Source organism: Penicillium nucicola (assembly GCF_028828085.1).
Source record: "Penicillium nucicola strain IBT 29836 chromosome Unknown utg000010l, whole genome shotgun sequence".
NCBI lineage: Eukaryota > Fungi > Ascomycota > Eurotiomycetes > Eurotiales > Aspergillaceae > Penicillium > Penicillium nucicola.
This window is the reverse complement of record NW_026643134.1, coordinates 5,355,903-5,373,234: the sequence shown is the minus strand read 5'-3', so window position 1 is coordinate 5,373,234 and position 17,332 is coordinate 5,355,903. Positions and strand designations below refer to the sequence as shown.

Here is a 17,332-nt window from a genome sequence, read left to right as displayed (position 1 = left end):
CCCGTAGGCTCATGAGAATAAAGAGCAATAAACGCCTAATGTTGCAGGACTGGCTTTCAGCCAAAAAAAAAGCAGGAAAACAATAAACAGGGAAAGGAGACCGAATAAAGCAATAAGAGTTCACAGGTAAGAATGCAAGAACGAGAACGCCAATATCCAGAGAAAAAGAAACTCGCAAATTGAACCTTAAGTTCAAGTTCAAAGGAGAATGACGATGACAAGAGATTCGTAAATTCATTGCTTCCATTTTGCCAGATGGTGCATCAGGTTCTGAACCTGGGGGCTTGATGGTCCTTGGCCCTGCGGCTGCTGTCCGCCCAAGCCTTTGGCTAGGAGGGAAAGTAGATTGGGATCCGTGACGACAGGCGCGTTCGGGGGCTGAAGATTGTAGGGAGGAAGATGTTGCTGAGGGGTTGTAGAAATAGGCGGAGGGCGATTCGCATTGGTCAGGAGACTGGCGAGATCTGCTGGAGGTGGTGGGTTGGGAGAAGCAAATGGTGACTGAGCAGCAGACACAGGCTGCGAATGCGGAGGTCTCTGGAGCGCCGACAATAGGGAGGAGAGACTAGGGCCATCCAGAGAGCCAATGAGGTTTGCAATGTTGGGAGGGTTAGAGAGCGCAGGTAGACCTGGCTGAGGAATGGGCATGGGCGGCACTGTGGGAAGACCAAAAACGGGATTTGGTGCGAATGCAGTTGGAGCAGCTCCTCGCTGCATGGCTTGAGCTTGATGAGCGAGAAGTTCGGCGGACATATTAGGCTCCAGCTCGGGATAGTCTGTGATTCCTTGTCAGAAATGTCAATGGCAAGTGGCTGATTCAAGGTGCTTACCGAGGAAACGAACGTTGTCCAAACCGGCGGTCCGATCAAACAATTGCAAAGGGATCTTCCGGGAAATTTGATTGGGGCGAGAGAGGCGCACGACTGCAAGGACTCCTTCAATGAACTGGCGATGAACTGCTGCACCAAGGGGAATCCGAGGACCGAGAACCAGGACGTCTACTCGTAATCCGCGGTTGCGAAAGGCGTTTTCGACATGAAGCACAAAGTTTCTGAGTGAAGTTAGTGGTTTTTCAAGTCAATCGGAAAGCATGTAACTCACCTGTCCAGTTCTTCAAGGACGAGAAGCTGTACTTCTGGTACATCACGAGGCACTCGTCGAGGCACGGGTAAATCTTCTTCGCCTTCATAAACACCACGCGCTCTAGGGCTTATACTGCGATAGCGGCGATCTCTGGAATAGGGAGACCGAGGAGAACGTGGCGACCGAGAACGTCTTCGTCGGTCAAACCTTTCTGGAGTTCTGTCGCGCGAGCGATATCCATCTCGGGTCCGGAAAGGTCGCGGGGATGGTGATCGTGGCGGACGCCGATCATCGCGCCTGCGGTGAGAGGGCTCATCGCGAAAATCGCTGAAAGGCAATCGACTATGCTCATAAGGCCGGTCATATCGATCCCCAGGAGCTCGAGGAGCAGGTCGTACGGAAGCACGGCTGAACTCCGGTGACCGCGAGCGACGTGGCGGGGGTACTCGGGAAGTTTCTGTCGCTGGAGCAGGCCGAGTAGATCTTTGAGGCTTGGAAATTTCGAGATCTGATAAAGAGTCAGTAGATTGAATGATTGGATGGAAGCAATTCAGGCACTCACGTATCTTTCGGCCCCGCACGATCGCCCCTTGCTCAACTCCAAGAGCGGCATGGCAAGAGGGAGCCTCTAAGAATTGAATAAATCCATAAGCTTGTTTGATCGAGATCTGTGCCAATTTGCCGTATTTGTGGAAGATGTGGAACATGTCCCGCTTGGTAACTCGCTCAGTAGGAAGGTTACCTGTGTGTAGGAAACCCGGTTAGATAACTGATATAGATAGCAGCAGGGATGATACGCACCAACAAACAGCCTTGATCCCATGGGGAATCGGTCCCAGAGACCTTCGGTCACGTAAATACGCTCATCATGCAGGAACTCGTCGTATTTCTTTTGGACCTCAGGGCCCCAAGGGGAATCGTCATCGATACCTTTGATTGGCCGACCCTGCTTATCAACGCGACCTTTCTTTGGGGCCTGCACAGGGTCTTGCGAAGATCCCCGCGCCTCAGATACGGTAGTCTGGGTCTGAAAACTGGCAGTCGGGGGAGGAGGCAGATTTTTGACGGATGAGGCCGTGCCAGGGGCAATGGAGAAGGGCTGGGACTGATTTGGGGGTGGGTTACTGGGGTGGGCTGTATAGGCGGGCGCTGCATTGGCCTCATGGGCAGGCGGGTCATAATTCACCTCATCGTTGGGGACACGATGAGGATTTGGGGGGTAATGGGTAGTTTGGGGAGGGTTGCCTTGGGTTAAGAGAAGTTCGTCCGTGGGTGCTTGATGGAAAGACGAATGTTCAGCTAGAGGCATGGCCCCGGTGCTGGGGGCGACTGCACCGGAGTTGGGCTGGGAGAGATTGTCGAGGAGACTCTGGAAATTGACTCCTGTATTAGGGCGTTCATCTTCATTCTCAGCATCTAGGCGATTTGGCAATTGGTCGGTACCCTTGGTACCGTCTACTTCGCCAGTGGCGAAGCCTTGGGATACCGGGGCAGCCGATGCCGCGTGGGCATATGAAGAATCCGAGAGAGAGTACCCTGCATTGCCAGAGCCCTCCGTCCCAGAGGTTGGCTGGTAGTATGTCGCAGCAATAGTCATATCATTCTGCGTCGCACGGTCTTGTCCATGAAAACTACCTGCGTTCTGTCTCTCGCGCGGTCCTCCACCATTCAGAGTCTTGTGCCAGCCATCTTCTGTCTGCACCTGGTTATAAACTGAACGTTCGTAAGTTGACGTATCGTTGAAGACGGGGTCCATTTGGTTCTCCAAGACGGGGATGTTGGCTGGCTCCGGGATATGCAGCGGTCGAGGGCTTTCCGGAGTCAAGGTCTTTCCGCGAAAGTGAAGCACTTCATCTGGAGGCGTCATGTAGCAGAAAGAGGTCGTTTCATCTACAACAAAAGGGTGTGAAGAGGAAGATCGGCCCGATGGGAATTTTCGCGCAAGCTAAGGTGGGGCGATGGGAAAAAGATTGGGTCGGTCGGCCTTGGGACCCTAGAGGGGAAGAGGAGGAGAGAATCACCGGGTGAGAGCAAGTCGAGTGAAAAGTCCAGATTACAGAGGAGAGGGAAGAGAGTCACGAGTCATGAGTTGGGGAAAGGAGACAAACATCGAAGGATCTGGGGTGTTGGACATACATCATACCTAGGGGCCTACACGTTTCCCTGAGGTTTCCCGACATTTCCGCGAATTAGAGTCAGATGACCAGTGCTTCTTAGTCTTTTTAGTCTTTTTAGTCTTTTTACCGTAGTCGTTTTTAGTCGCTTTTAGTCACTTTTAGTCTCCAAAGAACCTCCAAAAGGCTTCTACGGTCGATATTGGACTAGCGTGGCCATTTCCCAGGTTCACAGCCCTTTTTTTAGTTCCCACTCCACTTTCTCTTCATCATCTCCGATATGAGGTCCCTGCGAATACTAACGTTACCCCAATTGCGGTACTTTGCGACTCGCTCAGAGGTCCAGGTGGCCAGGGACTGGCTGACGAGACTCAATCGCCAGACCATCCCCCGCCACATCTGCGAGGTTTCGTTCAGTCGGTCCAGCGGCCCGGGCGGGCAGAATGTGAACAAGTTAGTGACTCTCCACTTGAGCCGACAAACTTGATCTTTGAGGGAGTTGGGTCGCAATGCTGACCTGGATCTGCTTGGAAGAGTAAATTCCAAGGCAACATTGAAGGTCCCCTTCGACTCCTTGTTGCCATTAGTCCCTCCATTGATGTACCAATCGCTACGAACTTCCCGATATGCCGCTGAGCGGGCCCAATGCCTCGTCATCCAATCCGACGAGGAGCGCAAACAAGCTAATAACGTCGAGACGTGCTTTGACAAGCTCTACCAGCTATTAAAGAACACGGCCAAGGAGATCGTCCCAGGCGAGACCACGCAAGCACAACGAGATCATGTTCAGAAATTGTGTGCGACCCTACTGTTCCAGTCCAAGTTCGGATCTAACGGAGATTACAGGCAACGCGCTCAGAATGAGGGTCGCATCAAATCGAAGAAACTCCACAGCGATAAGAAAAGTAGTCGACGGGGAAGCAAAGACGATAATTGAGGCAGTGTATAATAACATAGGATTAATCCGCCATCCTGAATATCGATTCAATCCGATCAACGCCTAAATGCTAAGTGCAAATACCTGGGTATGCTATTTTACTCCGACGCACGCTCCGCATTGCGAATAGTGGCCGCAATGACCTTCTGCAACGACGGATCCAAATTCTCGGTCGCTGCAACGGGCTGAAGCCAGTCGACAACCTGACGAGCAAGTTCCTTGCCCAGAGGGTACTCTCTCAGGCGCGCAAGCGAGCTACCAAGAGCCCGCGGGAATTCGGGCGATGTGACGGGAATTCCAGCTGTGGGGAACTTGATATAACAAATCTGGGTCCGAGGGCTGGTGGGCTTGTTCTCACGCATAGTCTCGACCACATGTCCGAGGATCTTCTGAAGACAAGGCACGTCCTGGAACTCCCACATCATATCGTAGAATTCCTGTCCGAAACGATCATCGTGATCAAAGTGCTTCGAGGCGGTATCGAAAATGGTGAGCGGAATAGCACCGCTCAGAGCAGGTGTAGCGTTGAGGGTTTGCAACGCAGCCTGGTCGACCTCTGCGTCCTCTTCCGTAGTCGGGTCGATATCCTCAGCTGTGAGTTTGGGCATGGCAATCATATCGGCGTTCGGGTCACCCAATCCTTTCTCTTCCACCACCTGGGGTTTTTGGTTCTCATCCAAACCCAAGATGCGTTGACGAGCGACTAGCTTGGCAATATAGATCAATTCCAGCTTGGCATACTGGATCCAAATCGTTCTTGAACTCTTGCAGAAACGAAGACCGCGCTGCATGTAACCCCGAGCTTGTGTCATATCGGCGTGGTCATCGAGAACATTTTTGGCGGCGTAGACCCATAATTCGGCGCTGGTTGGGTGTAGGCGCAGAGCGTCGGTGAAAATCATAGTCAACTTCTTGTGTGCCTTCTGTTTCCGTGCATACTCGATATATTGAACCCAAAGATTCAAATCGCCATGGAACTTGCGGGTAGCCCGATCGAGAACGAAAAAGATGCGTCGCTGGCCGCTGTGTCCAGCCGACCGAATTCCAAGTCGCTTCACTCGCTTCTTCTGCAGGGAATCGAGGTTTATTTCGTATTCAGCATAGCGCACAAAGTCCACTGGTTGCGCACCACGAGCGTTGATCTTGTGCTCGAAATCTGATCGTTTCTTCACGATTGAGGAAATTTCATCCTAGGCATGCGAATCAGCTGCTGTTCTGCGTGCCAGCGCACTTCAGGTTTACCTTGTTGAAAATCCCCTTGCGCTCGTATTCCTTGAGCTCTGGTACCGACTTCTCCAGGAAGAACCGAGCTTTGTCTGTTGCGGCGGACATGGTTGCTGTTGTTAAAAAAAAAAGTCGGCATCCCGCATTGAAAAAACACCGATCAGCCCCAGAGGACGCTTGACCGCATTGGGATTAGCGCTGAGGACAGTTAAGAAACACCGAGGGATCCGAACATTGTTTTCCTTCTCTCAGGGGCCGTTTGCTCGTGATAGTCTGAGTCGTTCTCTTTTCTTTCCTTTCTTCTCTTCTTAACGCTCTTTTTTTTCTCTTGTCCTCCGGGTTCGCCTTTTCCTCGCCATGGCTCCCCGATACAAGGACGGAGATGCCGTGGTCGCCGTAAGTGTTGACGCGCGATGGTCTGGAGCCCACTACTGACAGGATCTAGATCAATGGCAAATGGGTTGCTTGGTCTCACACCATCTTCGCCTACGCAGCATTTATCAGCGCGCTGATTGTTGGCGTTGCTTTGCACTACCACAAAATTGTCCAAAACGAACACTACGGCTACCCCGACGAATGGTTCCCCTCCGTGTCCGCGACCATTGGTGATCGCTATCCCGAACGGTCCTTCTTCCAAGTCTTCATCGCCATTACCTCCGGTCCCCGCTTCGCTCTTGTCTTCTTGTGGTACATTCTCACATCGCGTCCCAATTCGACTTTGCCCAAGCTCGTTGCCGGTGTGGGTATCTTCCGTACTTTGACTTGTGGAGGTTGGACCTATGTTACATCCACCGACGACCATGACTGGCATGATATCTTTATGATCTCGTATCTGGTTGCTACTTTGCCATGGACTCTTGGTTGCCTTGCGCTCAGCCCCAACAACCGCCGCGCTGTTAAGTACCGCAAGATCATGGCTAGTTTGTTCTTTGGAACATTGGTACCTCTGATCTACTATTTCATTCAGCACAAGGTCCACAAGGTTCCTGGTGGTGAGTCTTCCTCAAAATTTTGAATTTTAAAACTTGATTTGCTGATCGGTTCAATTTAGCCTACACCAAGTACGCCTTCTTCGAGTGGTCCCTGATTTTGTTCGATGTCGGTTTCGATGCGATCACCGCATTGGACTTTGAAAGCTTTGAACTGGTGGTGAGAGATGTCAAGGGCGTTAGCAGAGGGTATGTACCGTGGCTTCCAAAATGACACAACCCGCATCAAATGTATAGTGCCGAAGGCTACATTGGTTATGAAAGAAAACACGTTCTGAATTTGCAATCATTAGGCAGTTGAAGACGACTGCAGACTCTGTCTTGGAAAAAGAGTGTGTACAATTCCATAACCACTACTACCCCGGAAGTTAACCGTAGATAGGAAGGGCAAGTCGGTGGGCAACACTTTTGGCGAGGGCTTCTTCTGGACCGAGATCATTGACGCTGCCTCGGACGTCTACAATGGGGTATGTGTACACTCGCATCTATCCAATGCGCATTACTGACTGGCTGTAGTTCGTTTTCTGGACCATTGTGACCGCTCTCCCCGTTCTTGTCTGGTGTAAGTAGCGAATCTTGCCTGTGTTGATCCTGTCTAATCTTCATAGACTTCCCTCTGTGGCATATGGGTATCTCTGGCTATGAGGTGGCTATTGTTTGCTGCACTTCCCCGTTGCTTTTAGTCATCCCATCCTTGAGATACGCAGCCGTCAAGAACCTTCGCCTCCTTCACCTGGCGTCGCTTGCTGGTCTTTTGGCATACAGATTCCAGGATCCTGCTAACCGTCTTTTCGTGACTGGTTTCGCCCTTGCTGCCACTTGTGCAGCATGGACCGCTGGTTTCTTCGCCGAACGCGCCAACAGCCCTCGGCTTGAGGCCCGTATCATGGCTTGGGGCATTGGACTGATCATGTCCGTTGTTGCCAAGTTTGCATGCAAGACCAACAACCCGCTTTGGCCCATTGTTCACGCTGAGAACGGCGGCTGGAACAAGATTGGTATCTTCATCGCTCTGTTCGCTGTCTTGAGATCCCAGAGAGGCTCAAACACCAGTGGCGGTGACTACCTGCCTGCCAGTGGCAAGAAGGGGTCTTCACTTTTGGCTGCTATTGGATTTGGTGGTCTGATGTTTGCCATCGTGTCGCTCTTGACCGACTCGAGCACCATGATCTCGTGGGTGTGGGATGGTTATCCAGTGCGTGGACCGCTTGCCGCTCCCCACGGCGCTCTGACCATTTTCGCCATGGGTGCTGGCCTTGTGTATGGTATCTTCCACCCTGCTATTGCTGGTAGCTGGACTGCCTTTGGTCTCGGTTCTCTTGGTGCTGCTCTCCTCACTTGCTATCACCACTGGACTGGATACTATGGTGCTCTCGTTCTGGCGTTTTACATCATGGCTGTTGCCCCTGTCTTGATCGTGTCCAGTGTCCGCCACTCTCCTGCCAGCACCTTTGGCATTGGTTTCATCGTCTATGTGTTCCTCCTACTTTTCCACGTTTGGGTTGTTGCATATGCCTTCGTTCCCGGTGGTCCTCTCGTTCGCGAGCACACCGACTGGCTCATGATTACCACTATGTTGTCGATTGGAGCCGGTGTCTTCTCTGCCGCCACCTCCAACTCTACTCGCTCCCGTAACAAGCCTGTCAGCCCTAACAGCAAGAGACAGCGTTCGTACTACATCTACGTTCTGGCTGCATTGCAGCTACTTTCTGTCTCAGTGGCTTACCTGCGCTTCCCAACTAACGACTACACCCCCCACCATAAGGAGGACAAGGTTGTGACTGCGGGTATCTGGACCGTCCACTTCGGTCTCGACAACAACATGTGGTCTTCTGAGCGCCGCATGCGCGATGTCATTGGTGAGCTAGAGTTGGACGTCATTGGATTCCTCGAATCAGACAACCAGCGCATCATCATGGGTAACAGGGATGTCACCCAGTTCATTGCTGAAGACCTCGGCTACTACTCCGACTTTGGTCCGGGTCCCAACAAGCACACTTGGGGCTCTGCCTTGCTCTCCAAGTTCCCCATCGTGAACTCCACCCACCACCTCCTGCCTTCGCCCGTTGGTGAGCTCGCACCGGCCATCCACGCTACCCTCGACATGTACGGTGAGATGATTGACGTCGTTGTCTTCCACTCCGGTCAAGAAGAGGACCCCGAAGATCGCCGTTTGCAGAGCGAGTATCTGTCCAAACTGATGGGCGACTCGCCTCGTCCTCTGATTCTGTTGAGTTACCTCGTCACCAAGCCTCTCGAGGGTAACTACAACACCTACGTGAGCGAGCGTAGCCAGATGAAGGATATCGACCCCAGTGACTGGGATAGATGGTGCGAGTACCTCCTCTTTAAGAAGTTGCACCGCGTCGGTTATGCCCGTATTAGTCGGGACACCATCACCGACACCGAGATTCAGGTAAGTTTCTCAATTTCCCCAACCCTGTCTTCAAATCTAATCTTTCCGTTCGACAGGTTGGCAAATTCGTCATCGGTGAGCCCGAGCCCGAAAACGAAATGCGCATTCCCGAAGAGATGGTCCCCGTCGGCCGCCGTTTCCCTGCCCTGTTCCGTGGTGAGGGAGTCCGTGGTCACCGTTACCACGTCTTCGACGAGCCCAGATACTGGCAGTAAGTATTGGGCCATGGTGTCTGAATGAAGATGCATAGTCATCGAACCAAAATGGCTTAGAAATAGGTGGTCACTATGATTTCTCTATAGTGTGACATAATTTAGGAGACGGGGCTGGCATTCCAGTATATGGGCCAGCAATCACAATCCTACCTACATGACGATATTATATTCTTATCTTTCTTCGCGGCTGTTTAGATTTTATTTTATCTTATTTTTTTTATTCAGAATAGCTCACACTCCACTTGACCTGCATAGTCGGAGAACCGAAGTCAACTACAGTATCCATGTCAAATTCCACATGGTTTGTGGAGGAAATCGTAATATCAGAATGTGGAATGTGAAAATCAGGGTAGTTGAACAGATCTACAGATCAACGTGTCTCGGTCTATGCGTATCCAATTTGGCGTGAATCTTCTTTTTTCGTTCCCAAATGCCGAACTCACCACCTCGTAGACTTCGAGGCAATTATTCTGTAAAGTCATGACTCGCATGTATGTTTGATGTGCACATTTCTTTATCCTCGCTGAGCGGCATTCTACATATGACAATGAGAAGAGACCATGCCGGAACCATTAATCTACTCCTGAGATAAATGAATGTATCGTTGCCATTTCACAAAAAGTATAATAAATTCCTGTCCTAAGACAAGTCCTGCCTGTCCACATTCGAGATGAGGCCATAGAACATTCAGGCCTAGAATAATGACAGCAGGGTAGCATGCTCACATTCCAGGGATAGAGCTCATTACCTGATTGGGGCTTGGAATTGTTTGAGCTCGATACTAAACATCGCCGTACAGAGTTGCTACTATCAATTCTCAGCGCTCTTTGTTTGTTTTCTGGGCGTACCTCGGGTGCAGAATAGGTCTAACTCGAAATTTGGATCTTTTGGTAACCTTGAACTTGCTTTTGCTATGTTATTTCAATGCTATCTTTTCCATTATGTCTGATGTCAGCTTCCAAGGTTGACCCTTCCAAGGTTTCAGATTAAATCATCAATTACTATCTCCACTTCCCAGCTAACCCTAACCCGCAACCAACCCCCCTTTGGAAATGGAGCGATTCACAAGGTCCGGGGAAATGTGTCGATCCTAGAGTCTTGTATTATTGCCATTACTCATAAGTGCTTGGGCCCTTGATCTCATTGGACCTTAGGGTTTTTGGTCTTGGTCTAGGTGCAAACCATCTGGGGCTCGAGGGCAGGGTTAGCTTGTTTGTTTGAGCTCACTAATAGGCACTGGTTCCGGTTTCTTCGATAATTGGCAGCTCATTCTTATTTTTTTTTGTTATCATCTTATTATATTTTGGCTGCTCTCACACATTCACTTTTCGTGGCTGATCTCTTCGTTGTTTCATATAAGTTATACCTTTCTACTTGGTATTTCTGGGTTGGCTTTTTGATTCGTCTATCTTTTGTGAGTTCAAAGCTTTGGCCCTTGTCCGACTGTTGATTCTAACTCTGAACAGGCCATTTCAGTAACATCGTCAATATCTTTGGGTTGGTAAGCCATTGAATGCTGCATGTGCTGGTTTGGTCTGCTTTTTTTTTAACATACACACAAGACTCCCCGCCTTTCGACATAGAGCGACAGTTCCAAGACCACTCTCTATCAATCATCTTCCTCGTCATCCTTGAGGCTCTTTCCAGCATCACACTCGGTATGGTTTACTTGATACTCTTGTATATGTTGAAACTAACGAGACAGATTCTTATACCTACATCAGCTACACAAAATGCCGACCAAGCGTATCCGTTCTCAAAAGAAGAAGAAGCAGTCAGAATTCACTCCCGAGAGTTCAGAGGACGAGTGGGTGTACTTAAATCATCCAACGAAGAAACCGAAGACAATCCCGAAGGTCAACAAGACCAAGGCTAGAAAAGCTCCAGTCTCTCAAAAAGATAAAAAAAATACTAGAAATGTACCATCTATCTCCCAGCACGAGAGACATTTCATCACAAACTCCCGGAGCGAACCAAGATGGAGTCCGGCTTTCTACGCGCATAAACCTGCATCATACCTTCCGGTGGTTATAAGACCAAAGGATCCTCCGATTCTCGATTTTGACGAACTATGGGATGACAACGTGGCCCTTCCTATGCCCAGAAACCTCATCGGCCAGTTTGGAGATATCGTCGTGCCCAATATTTATTTCGGCGACACGGCGCCGATGCCTCGTTGGCGTGTCGCACGACAGCGCAGTCCACATCAGTTATATTCCCCCGAAACAAATACCAATGCCAAGCGCAGCAGTGTCACAAGCACTTCCAGCTCTGGTTCATTGTCTGATATCTACAGGTGGACGTGGGTCTTCGAGGCCGGCGAGTTCTGGTCCTGGGGAAGATTGGAATACGACCAGCTCTACGAATACGCATATATGTGTCTATTCCAGACAATCAAAGATCCCTTCCAGGAGGAGCGCATTCGACATGCTGTTTTCGGGCCCTCCGGACTGCCGGCAGATTCGCCGCCTCCATACTTACCAGCTCTGCCGGGCAGGCCACATACTAGATACTTTGAATTGGAGGATGGCAGGAGTATCTTGAACAAGCCTCCCAGTGTCAATGATTCTTCTTGTTACCTCCCCGACTATAGACGTCCATCCTTGTCTATCGGGCCTGATTCCCGTGGTGTGCGCAATGCGAACGTGCATGTTATTCCTCAGACTATGTTCAATCTCATGCGTGAGTCTTTGACAAGTACATCTGCAGATTCGCGGGATCAGTCACCTTCGTCGACTAGCCGCATGTCTACTCATTTGGAGGTTGAAAAAGTGGGGGGTTCTGGGGAGTTGGAGCCTGTAAAGGATCAAGATCTGGAGCGGAATGATGAGGGTAGGACTGCACGATTTGGTGAGTACAGATTTGTTTGGTTTTGTGTTATCTTTCTCGTTCTTTGTATGTTTCTTTGTCTTTTCTTGTATGTCTTCAAGGTTTTCAAGCGATGATGTATACTATCACTGTGCCTAATGGATTGTTGAGAGGTGGTGTGTCTTTTGAGCCCATCGTGATACACTTTGTATTACTTGTCGATCTCCTGGGGCGTCATCAAACACTGTCATTGGCTGTTTAGATATTGTGTGTACAGTAAGTAGGACTTTATTTTCTATCGCATTCCTCGTCGATCCTTGCGGTTCACATTCCTTTGTTTACCTATTTGGGCAATTGTCTCGGTCTTTACCCTGTACTTGAACAAGTACTTACGCTGATATTTGGACTATAGATGCGGCCTTGAGGTAAATTAACATGATTTGCGAGGAATCGCCAGAGTGCCTCGGTTCTGGGAGCGAGAGCGAGGAAGATTAAGATGACCAGTCTCGCGGGCTGGTATGGAGGCTGGGGGAGCTACAACGAGAGTCGCTTCGTGGCCAAGGTGGAAGTAGAATTGAAATAAGATAGCTGTTATTTTTGGATAATAAGACAACGTATGATTAGGAATTGAGAGCACATACATAAATCTAGCCTGGCAACTCCAGGCACGACAAGGCACTGGTGTGGGAAATGGGTCGAGATACTGACATGATGCACATAAACAACTTTAAAACCAACACATTCACCTATATACGCATGACAGAGTTTCATAGTATTGCTATCTTGACTTTCTTCGGGGAGTCTACGAGTATCGTTGATTGACTTGTCTCAACCTGTCTCTCAGGCATAGAGACAGAAATTATCGTGAAGATGTGTTACTACGCGACATTCAACTGGCTGGGAATAGCTAATCCATTCAGCAATCAACGATTGAAAAACGGGAAGCGCACATTCATCTGCAAGATCTTGGCGATATATCTATAGTATTTGCTGGGTTTCCAGGCTTTTGATTCCTTTATCCTCGTCGTCGATCTGTTCCACGATCTTGGCCAAGTCACTAGGCTCGGTGATTTGAAATAGGGAATCATCGAGAGGGTTGTAGAGGTAGAAGGTTGCCGGCGAGCCCGCTTCCATAATCACGATACTCGCACCAGTATACGGCTCTGGCACGTAAAGGGGCTTTGCTACGGCGTTGATGCCCGCCATTCCGAGCACTCCGTAGATTGTGCCCCGACTTCCCCACACCTCCTCCCCACCGAGCGTTTCAAAATCAGTAGTCCATCCGGTGGGTGGTTCAATCTATCTCAATGCTTCTTGTCAGTTTGACTGAGATATGGTCAAAACGGTAGTGAACGAACATCTCGGGCTGTAGCGACAAGCTTGCCATCCACTTCCTTCACGCCTGGCACGTTGCCCATTGTTGATAATATTACCGAGGTGTCAATGTGAGAATGGATCAAATTCAATTGGAGAAGGAAGTCAAGGAAATGATGAGAGATGTTAAGTTGAGAGGTCAGGAAAGAATGCCCAAGGATTGACCAATTTCTTGCCCCTCCTTCCAGGACCCCACAGATGGCAACCTTGGAATATTACACGCGTTGCTGCAGTATTGTCGGTGATCGACAATACTCCTGTTATACAGTGGTGTATCGCAAGCGTTTGAACTCGACAACTTGATTAGTATACTTTGCTGGGCACATTATCGTGCTAGCAGGTATGCCGTATCTTACCTTTTTATAGGAGTCACTCTTACCTGGGCATGCCTCAGGTGGTAGCTAATGTCATTGGATATGGGAGGAGCATACTAGCTATTGTAGAGAACATGTTACTGCTGGCAGTCATACGAAAGTTGGGGTTCTATGCCGAAGTACTCGAGGTCAAATACACACATTTGTTACACTGTGATACAGTGGCGTTCCCAAGGCTTTCGATCAGTGAGTGGGGCCTTAAGTTAGCACCGGTCAAACCCCTTTGGAACCCACTGTTTACTCACGGGGCGCCTTCTTCTTTTTGGGTTCGCTATTAATGCGCATCGGACACAGCTAGTGGTAACGTATTTTACTACCGAGCGGCCATCTCCAACTTGCTATCTCAACGATGACATTCTATGTGGGGTTTCTAACATTATTATGCTTTTGTTTCATACCTAGCTTCTCTTGTGGTTTGGAGAAATGGCTACAACTCTGTGAGCGTAATAAATATATATATTTCTGGCCCCTGGCAACGTCATTTTTTAAAACCATAATAACATTTCGATTTTATTGAAATTGATATATAATATTTAAGAGCATGATCGATACCCACCCAGTGAGAGTGAAATAAAAATAACAATGCGGCTGTTGAAATATAAGGTACTAAAATATTGCATATACTATATGTTTTAGAAATGGCGGGGGTGGCCTCTGGGAACCCGAGTGGATTACATTAAATAAGTTAGACACATTGGTCCAGTGATTTCAGTATATAAATTTACCGCAAGCGGTGATATACGTAGGCTACAGTGAAGAATAGGTAGAAGAGGGAGCGGTTCCTAGGGGGGGGTAGAGAGGCGGATGGTGAAGAAGGGGAGAATTGGCAAAGAGAGAGCAGAGAGGTAGGCCAAGGAGGCCTTGGAGATCATGGAGCCGTATGTACGTGTATCATAGGGCGTGTGGCTGGTGCAGAGAAGAGTGAAAAGATGATACGGCGGATCTCGATGGAGAATACGTAGCTCTCTGCACGCTGGAGGGTATGACCTCTTTTGAGGCAGTTCACTTTTGGGCTCGGGCCGAAGGAGTAAAAGATCTAGACTACTATTGTAACCTTTTTAAAACAATTAGATAGGTGTGTATGGATGTTATGAATAATAACTTGGATTGGTACTATTGATAGTATATCCATTGGGTTTAAGTGTATTACTATCTAAGTCACGGTAATGAGTCTTATATGCTAAATGTGCGCCGATCAACATCCAATGGGACAATAACTCAGTTGGGAGAGTGTACGACTGAAGCTAACTCAGTCCGAATTCGTAAAGTCGCTGGTTCGATCCCGGCTTGTCCCATTTCTTTTTTGCTTGTCCTCTTTTCCCGTTTGAACATTGTCAGGACCGGGGGCAAGTTACAGTATGTGGAACCCTCTTTTTGAACTTTTTTCTTGGCATCTCATTTTTCACGTTTTTGCGTAAATAGTAGCCTTGGAACATAGTGCTGAAATTCACGCTCTCTATCAAGTTATGGGACAATAACTCAGTTGGGAGAGTGTACGACTGAAGCTAACTCAGTCTAATTTCGTAAAGTCGCTGGTTCGATCCCGGCTTGTCCCATATCTTTTTGCATACTAGAGCTTCATGTCCAAGTGATCTGATCTGGTATCTGATTTTTTTGGGATCCTAATCGGGTTCTTTTCCACTCTGACAATGTAACGTCTATCCCTCTGCTACCGCTTCTCGCCGCACTCGCTCAACCTCATTGAGGTAAGCTTATGCAGCATAACGCCTACACCTATGCCCTGAACCCCCCGCGGGGGAACATCAAATACCCCCCCCAATCTGTTGGACCCACCTACCATACCTTCCGTCTGCCTCTTTCCAACCATTTTGACAAAAGTCATCAGCATCCGGTCGATTCAATTTGTCCCTGCTCGTGAATATCATCCCACAATGAAAACCTTCCCTGAAGCCGACGTTATCTGGTGGAATGCGACCGACTACTACATTCGGTGTCCATTCTGTGACGAAGTTCATCGCCACGGCATAAACTGGAAGGCACAGAAGTTGAGATGCTCGGATTGTGAGAAGATGAAGACTTATCTATGCTGCTTCCCCATGAACGATCAAGGAGAGGTTGCGTACGAAATCGACAAGAGACGAGGACGTTATAACAATATTTGTGTATCGTATGAGAGTGATAAGGAGGATGACGATGGTGTTGATCGTTTGGCGATTCAATTTGCTAAAGAGGCTACGGTCGTAGTACAGAGAGAAGAAAATTTTACGAGTATTCACCAAGACGCGAAGGAGGTTATCACCATCAATCCAGGACACGGAATCGACCCATTTGAACAGCAAAGAATTCTTCAACCGATCAGTGACTGCGCTAGCGGGGATGTAGAAGCGGTGCAGAAATATCTGGGCACCTCTAGTGAAGCCCCCTTGTTCATTCGAGGCCGATTCACCGATGGTCGAACAAACCTAATCATCGCAGCAGCTGAGCAGAGCTCGGCGATGGTATCGCTTCTCATTGAGCATGGAGCTGAAGTAAACGCTGCTGCCAATAGTGGAAGGACTGCGTTAATGGAGGCAGCACTCTTTGGTTGGGTCGAGCATGTCAAGGTTCTCCTCGAGAACAATGCAGACAAAAGTATTCGAGATAACGAAAACCGACAGGCCATTGATCTTGCTCAAGGCAAGCACCGAAACAGACGAGAGATATACCATCGTACCGGGGGCAACTCCATGTCTACATCTAGTCGACGACTGGGTTTTATCGAGGACACATTCCGGAGGGACATTGATCGTCAGGAAATTGTTCGCCTCCTCGGAGGAGAGAACCGGAAGTCAAAAATTGTTTTTGGGACACCTTCCACCTTATTCATGCCCGAGTCCTACTCTTTCAAACACTCGACAATGCAAGACTCGCTTGTATTATATGGGCCAATTGAAAAATATCCGATCAGCCGAAGTTGGAAGACGGTGGCGCGCCTGGAACGAGGCGGGAAATATCCCTCCGTTGGCGCTATGAGCGGATGGTCACATTCCTTTATCCAGTCTCTCAGGGTCGACGGCCGGCAGTGGACCGATGATGTATTTTACATATCGGAAGTCGTGGGCCATCTTTTGCCTTTTGACAACCACGATCAGGGTAGAGATGGTCAATACAATGCATGTCACGCAGAAAAGCAGTTGATTGCATACTTCATTGATCGTCATGTATTCCTCCCACGCGATACACTGCCGGACTCAGAACTGGAGACAGAGATTGAGTTAAACGACGATGAGCTTGAGGAGTTCCTTTTAACGACTCAAACGGGACGTCAAGTTACGTCTCTTAGAAACAGAAAGAAGGACCTAGAATATGAGCTATTCGATGGGGATGAAAAGCTCGTCGGTAAACATGATCAAATTGGGGCATTGGAGTTGGAGCTCAAATCTGTTGAAATCACCCTAAACCGGCTAATCGCTTCCCCTCAAGCCGGGCCGCTTTTACGGTTAGAAAGCCAACTGGAGATTCTAACACACCAAAAAGACAGACATGGGGACCTGATCAGAATGGCTAATGCGCCACCCCCGGCTTCATTAACCAAGGCGGTTATATTGATCAGCTCGCCTCCTTGCCAGGACTGCATCATGTTCAGAGACAAAGTCAATAGTTTTTTTGGGCTGTCTTTACAATTATTTGCGGCACTTTGACTTATGCTAGCTTTGAACAGGTACATAAAGACCATTACAGACTAGTGAGGAATGCTGAGGTATCAGCCGTCTTCGGTATCGCTGAAGGTTTCTTGATATTTATTATGTGACTGAGAGCTTCTATCACTCCGTCGTCACTGACACACGCTAGCTTTAT

At 48.9% G+C, this 17,332-nt stretch overlaps 7 protein-coding genes across 7 annotated transcripts; 4 read left to right on the top strand and 3 right to left on the bottom strand.

Annotated features, from left to right (window-relative positions):
• Positions 1–234: 234 nt before the first annotated feature.
• On the bottom strand, positions 235–2,950 carry N7511_010603 (putative RNA-binding protein (Nab3); the record flags this gene model as incomplete). The annotated part of the gene is made up of 6 exons (XM_057132980.1): positions 235–776; positions 831–1,051; positions 1,102–1,127; positions 1,217–1,591; positions 1,665–1,825; positions 1,885–2,950. 6 exons carry the CDS (start codon positions 2,948–2,950, stop codon positions 235–237), a joined length of 2,391 nt encoding a protein of 796 aa, XP_056980968.1.
• A 527-nt stretch (positions 2,951–3,477) lies between these two features.
• Positions 3,478–4,134, top strand: N7511_010602 (peptidyl-tRNA hydrolase domain protein; the record flags this gene model as incomplete). Its single annotated transcript, XM_057132979.1, has 2 exons — positions 3,478–3,650; positions 3,732–4,134. The coding sequence occupies 2 exons, from the start codon at positions 3,478–3,480 to the stop codon at positions 4,132–4,134; spliced, it is 576 nt and encodes a 191-aa protein (XP_056980967.1).
• Positions 4,135–4,232: 98 nt separating this feature from the next.
• N7511_010601 (snoRNA-binding rRNA-processing protein UTP6) lies at positions 4,233–5,466 on the bottom strand (the record flags this gene model as incomplete). Its single annotated transcript, XM_057132978.1, has 2 exons — positions 4,233–5,324; positions 5,377–5,466. The coding sequence occupies 2 exons, from the start codon at positions 5,464–5,466 to the stop codon at positions 4,233–4,235; spliced, it is 1,182 nt and encodes a 393-aa protein (XP_056980966.1).
• A 228-nt stretch (positions 5,467–5,694) lies between these two features.
• On the top strand, positions 5,695–8,978 carry N7511_010600 (uncharacterized protein; the record flags this gene model as incomplete). The annotated part of the gene is made up of 8 exons (XM_057132977.1): positions 5,695–5,754; positions 5,804–6,350; positions 6,410–6,536; positions 6,641–6,679; positions 6,730–6,814; positions 6,864–6,909; positions 6,956–8,763; positions 8,820–8,978. The coding sequence occupies exons 1-8, from the start codon at positions 5,716–5,718 to the stop codon at positions 8,976–8,978; spliced, it is 2,850 nt and encodes a 949-aa protein (XP_056980965.1). The 5' UTR covers positions 5,695–5,715.
• A 1,733-nt stretch (positions 8,979–10,711) lies between these two features.
• Positions 10,712–11,923, top strand: N7511_010599 (uncharacterized protein; the record flags this gene model as incomplete). Its single annotated transcript, XM_057132976.1, has 1 exon — positions 10,712–11,923. The coding sequence occupies one exon, from the start codon at positions 10,712–10,714 to the stop codon at positions 11,921–11,923; it is 1,212 nt and encodes a 403-aa protein (XP_056980964.1).
• Positions 11,924–12,764: 841 nt separating this feature from the next.
• N7511_010598 (uncharacterized protein) lies at positions 12,765–13,204 on the bottom strand (the record flags this gene model as incomplete). Its single annotated transcript, XM_057132975.1, has 2 exons — positions 12,765–13,085; positions 13,145–13,204. 2 exons carry the CDS (start codon positions 13,202–13,204, stop codon positions 12,765–12,767), a joined length of 381 nt encoding a protein of 126 aa, XP_056980963.1.
• Positions 13,205–15,426: 2,222 nt separating this feature from the next.
• On the top strand, positions 15,427–17,175 carry N7511_010597 (ankyrin repeat domain-containing protein; the record flags this gene model as incomplete). The annotated part of the gene is made up of 1 exon (XM_057132974.1): positions 15,427–17,175. The coding sequence occupies one exon, from the start codon at positions 15,427–15,429 to the stop codon at positions 17,173–17,175; it is 1,749 nt and encodes a 582-aa protein (XP_056980962.1).
• Between the last annotated feature and the right edge of the window lie 157 nt (positions 17,176–17,332).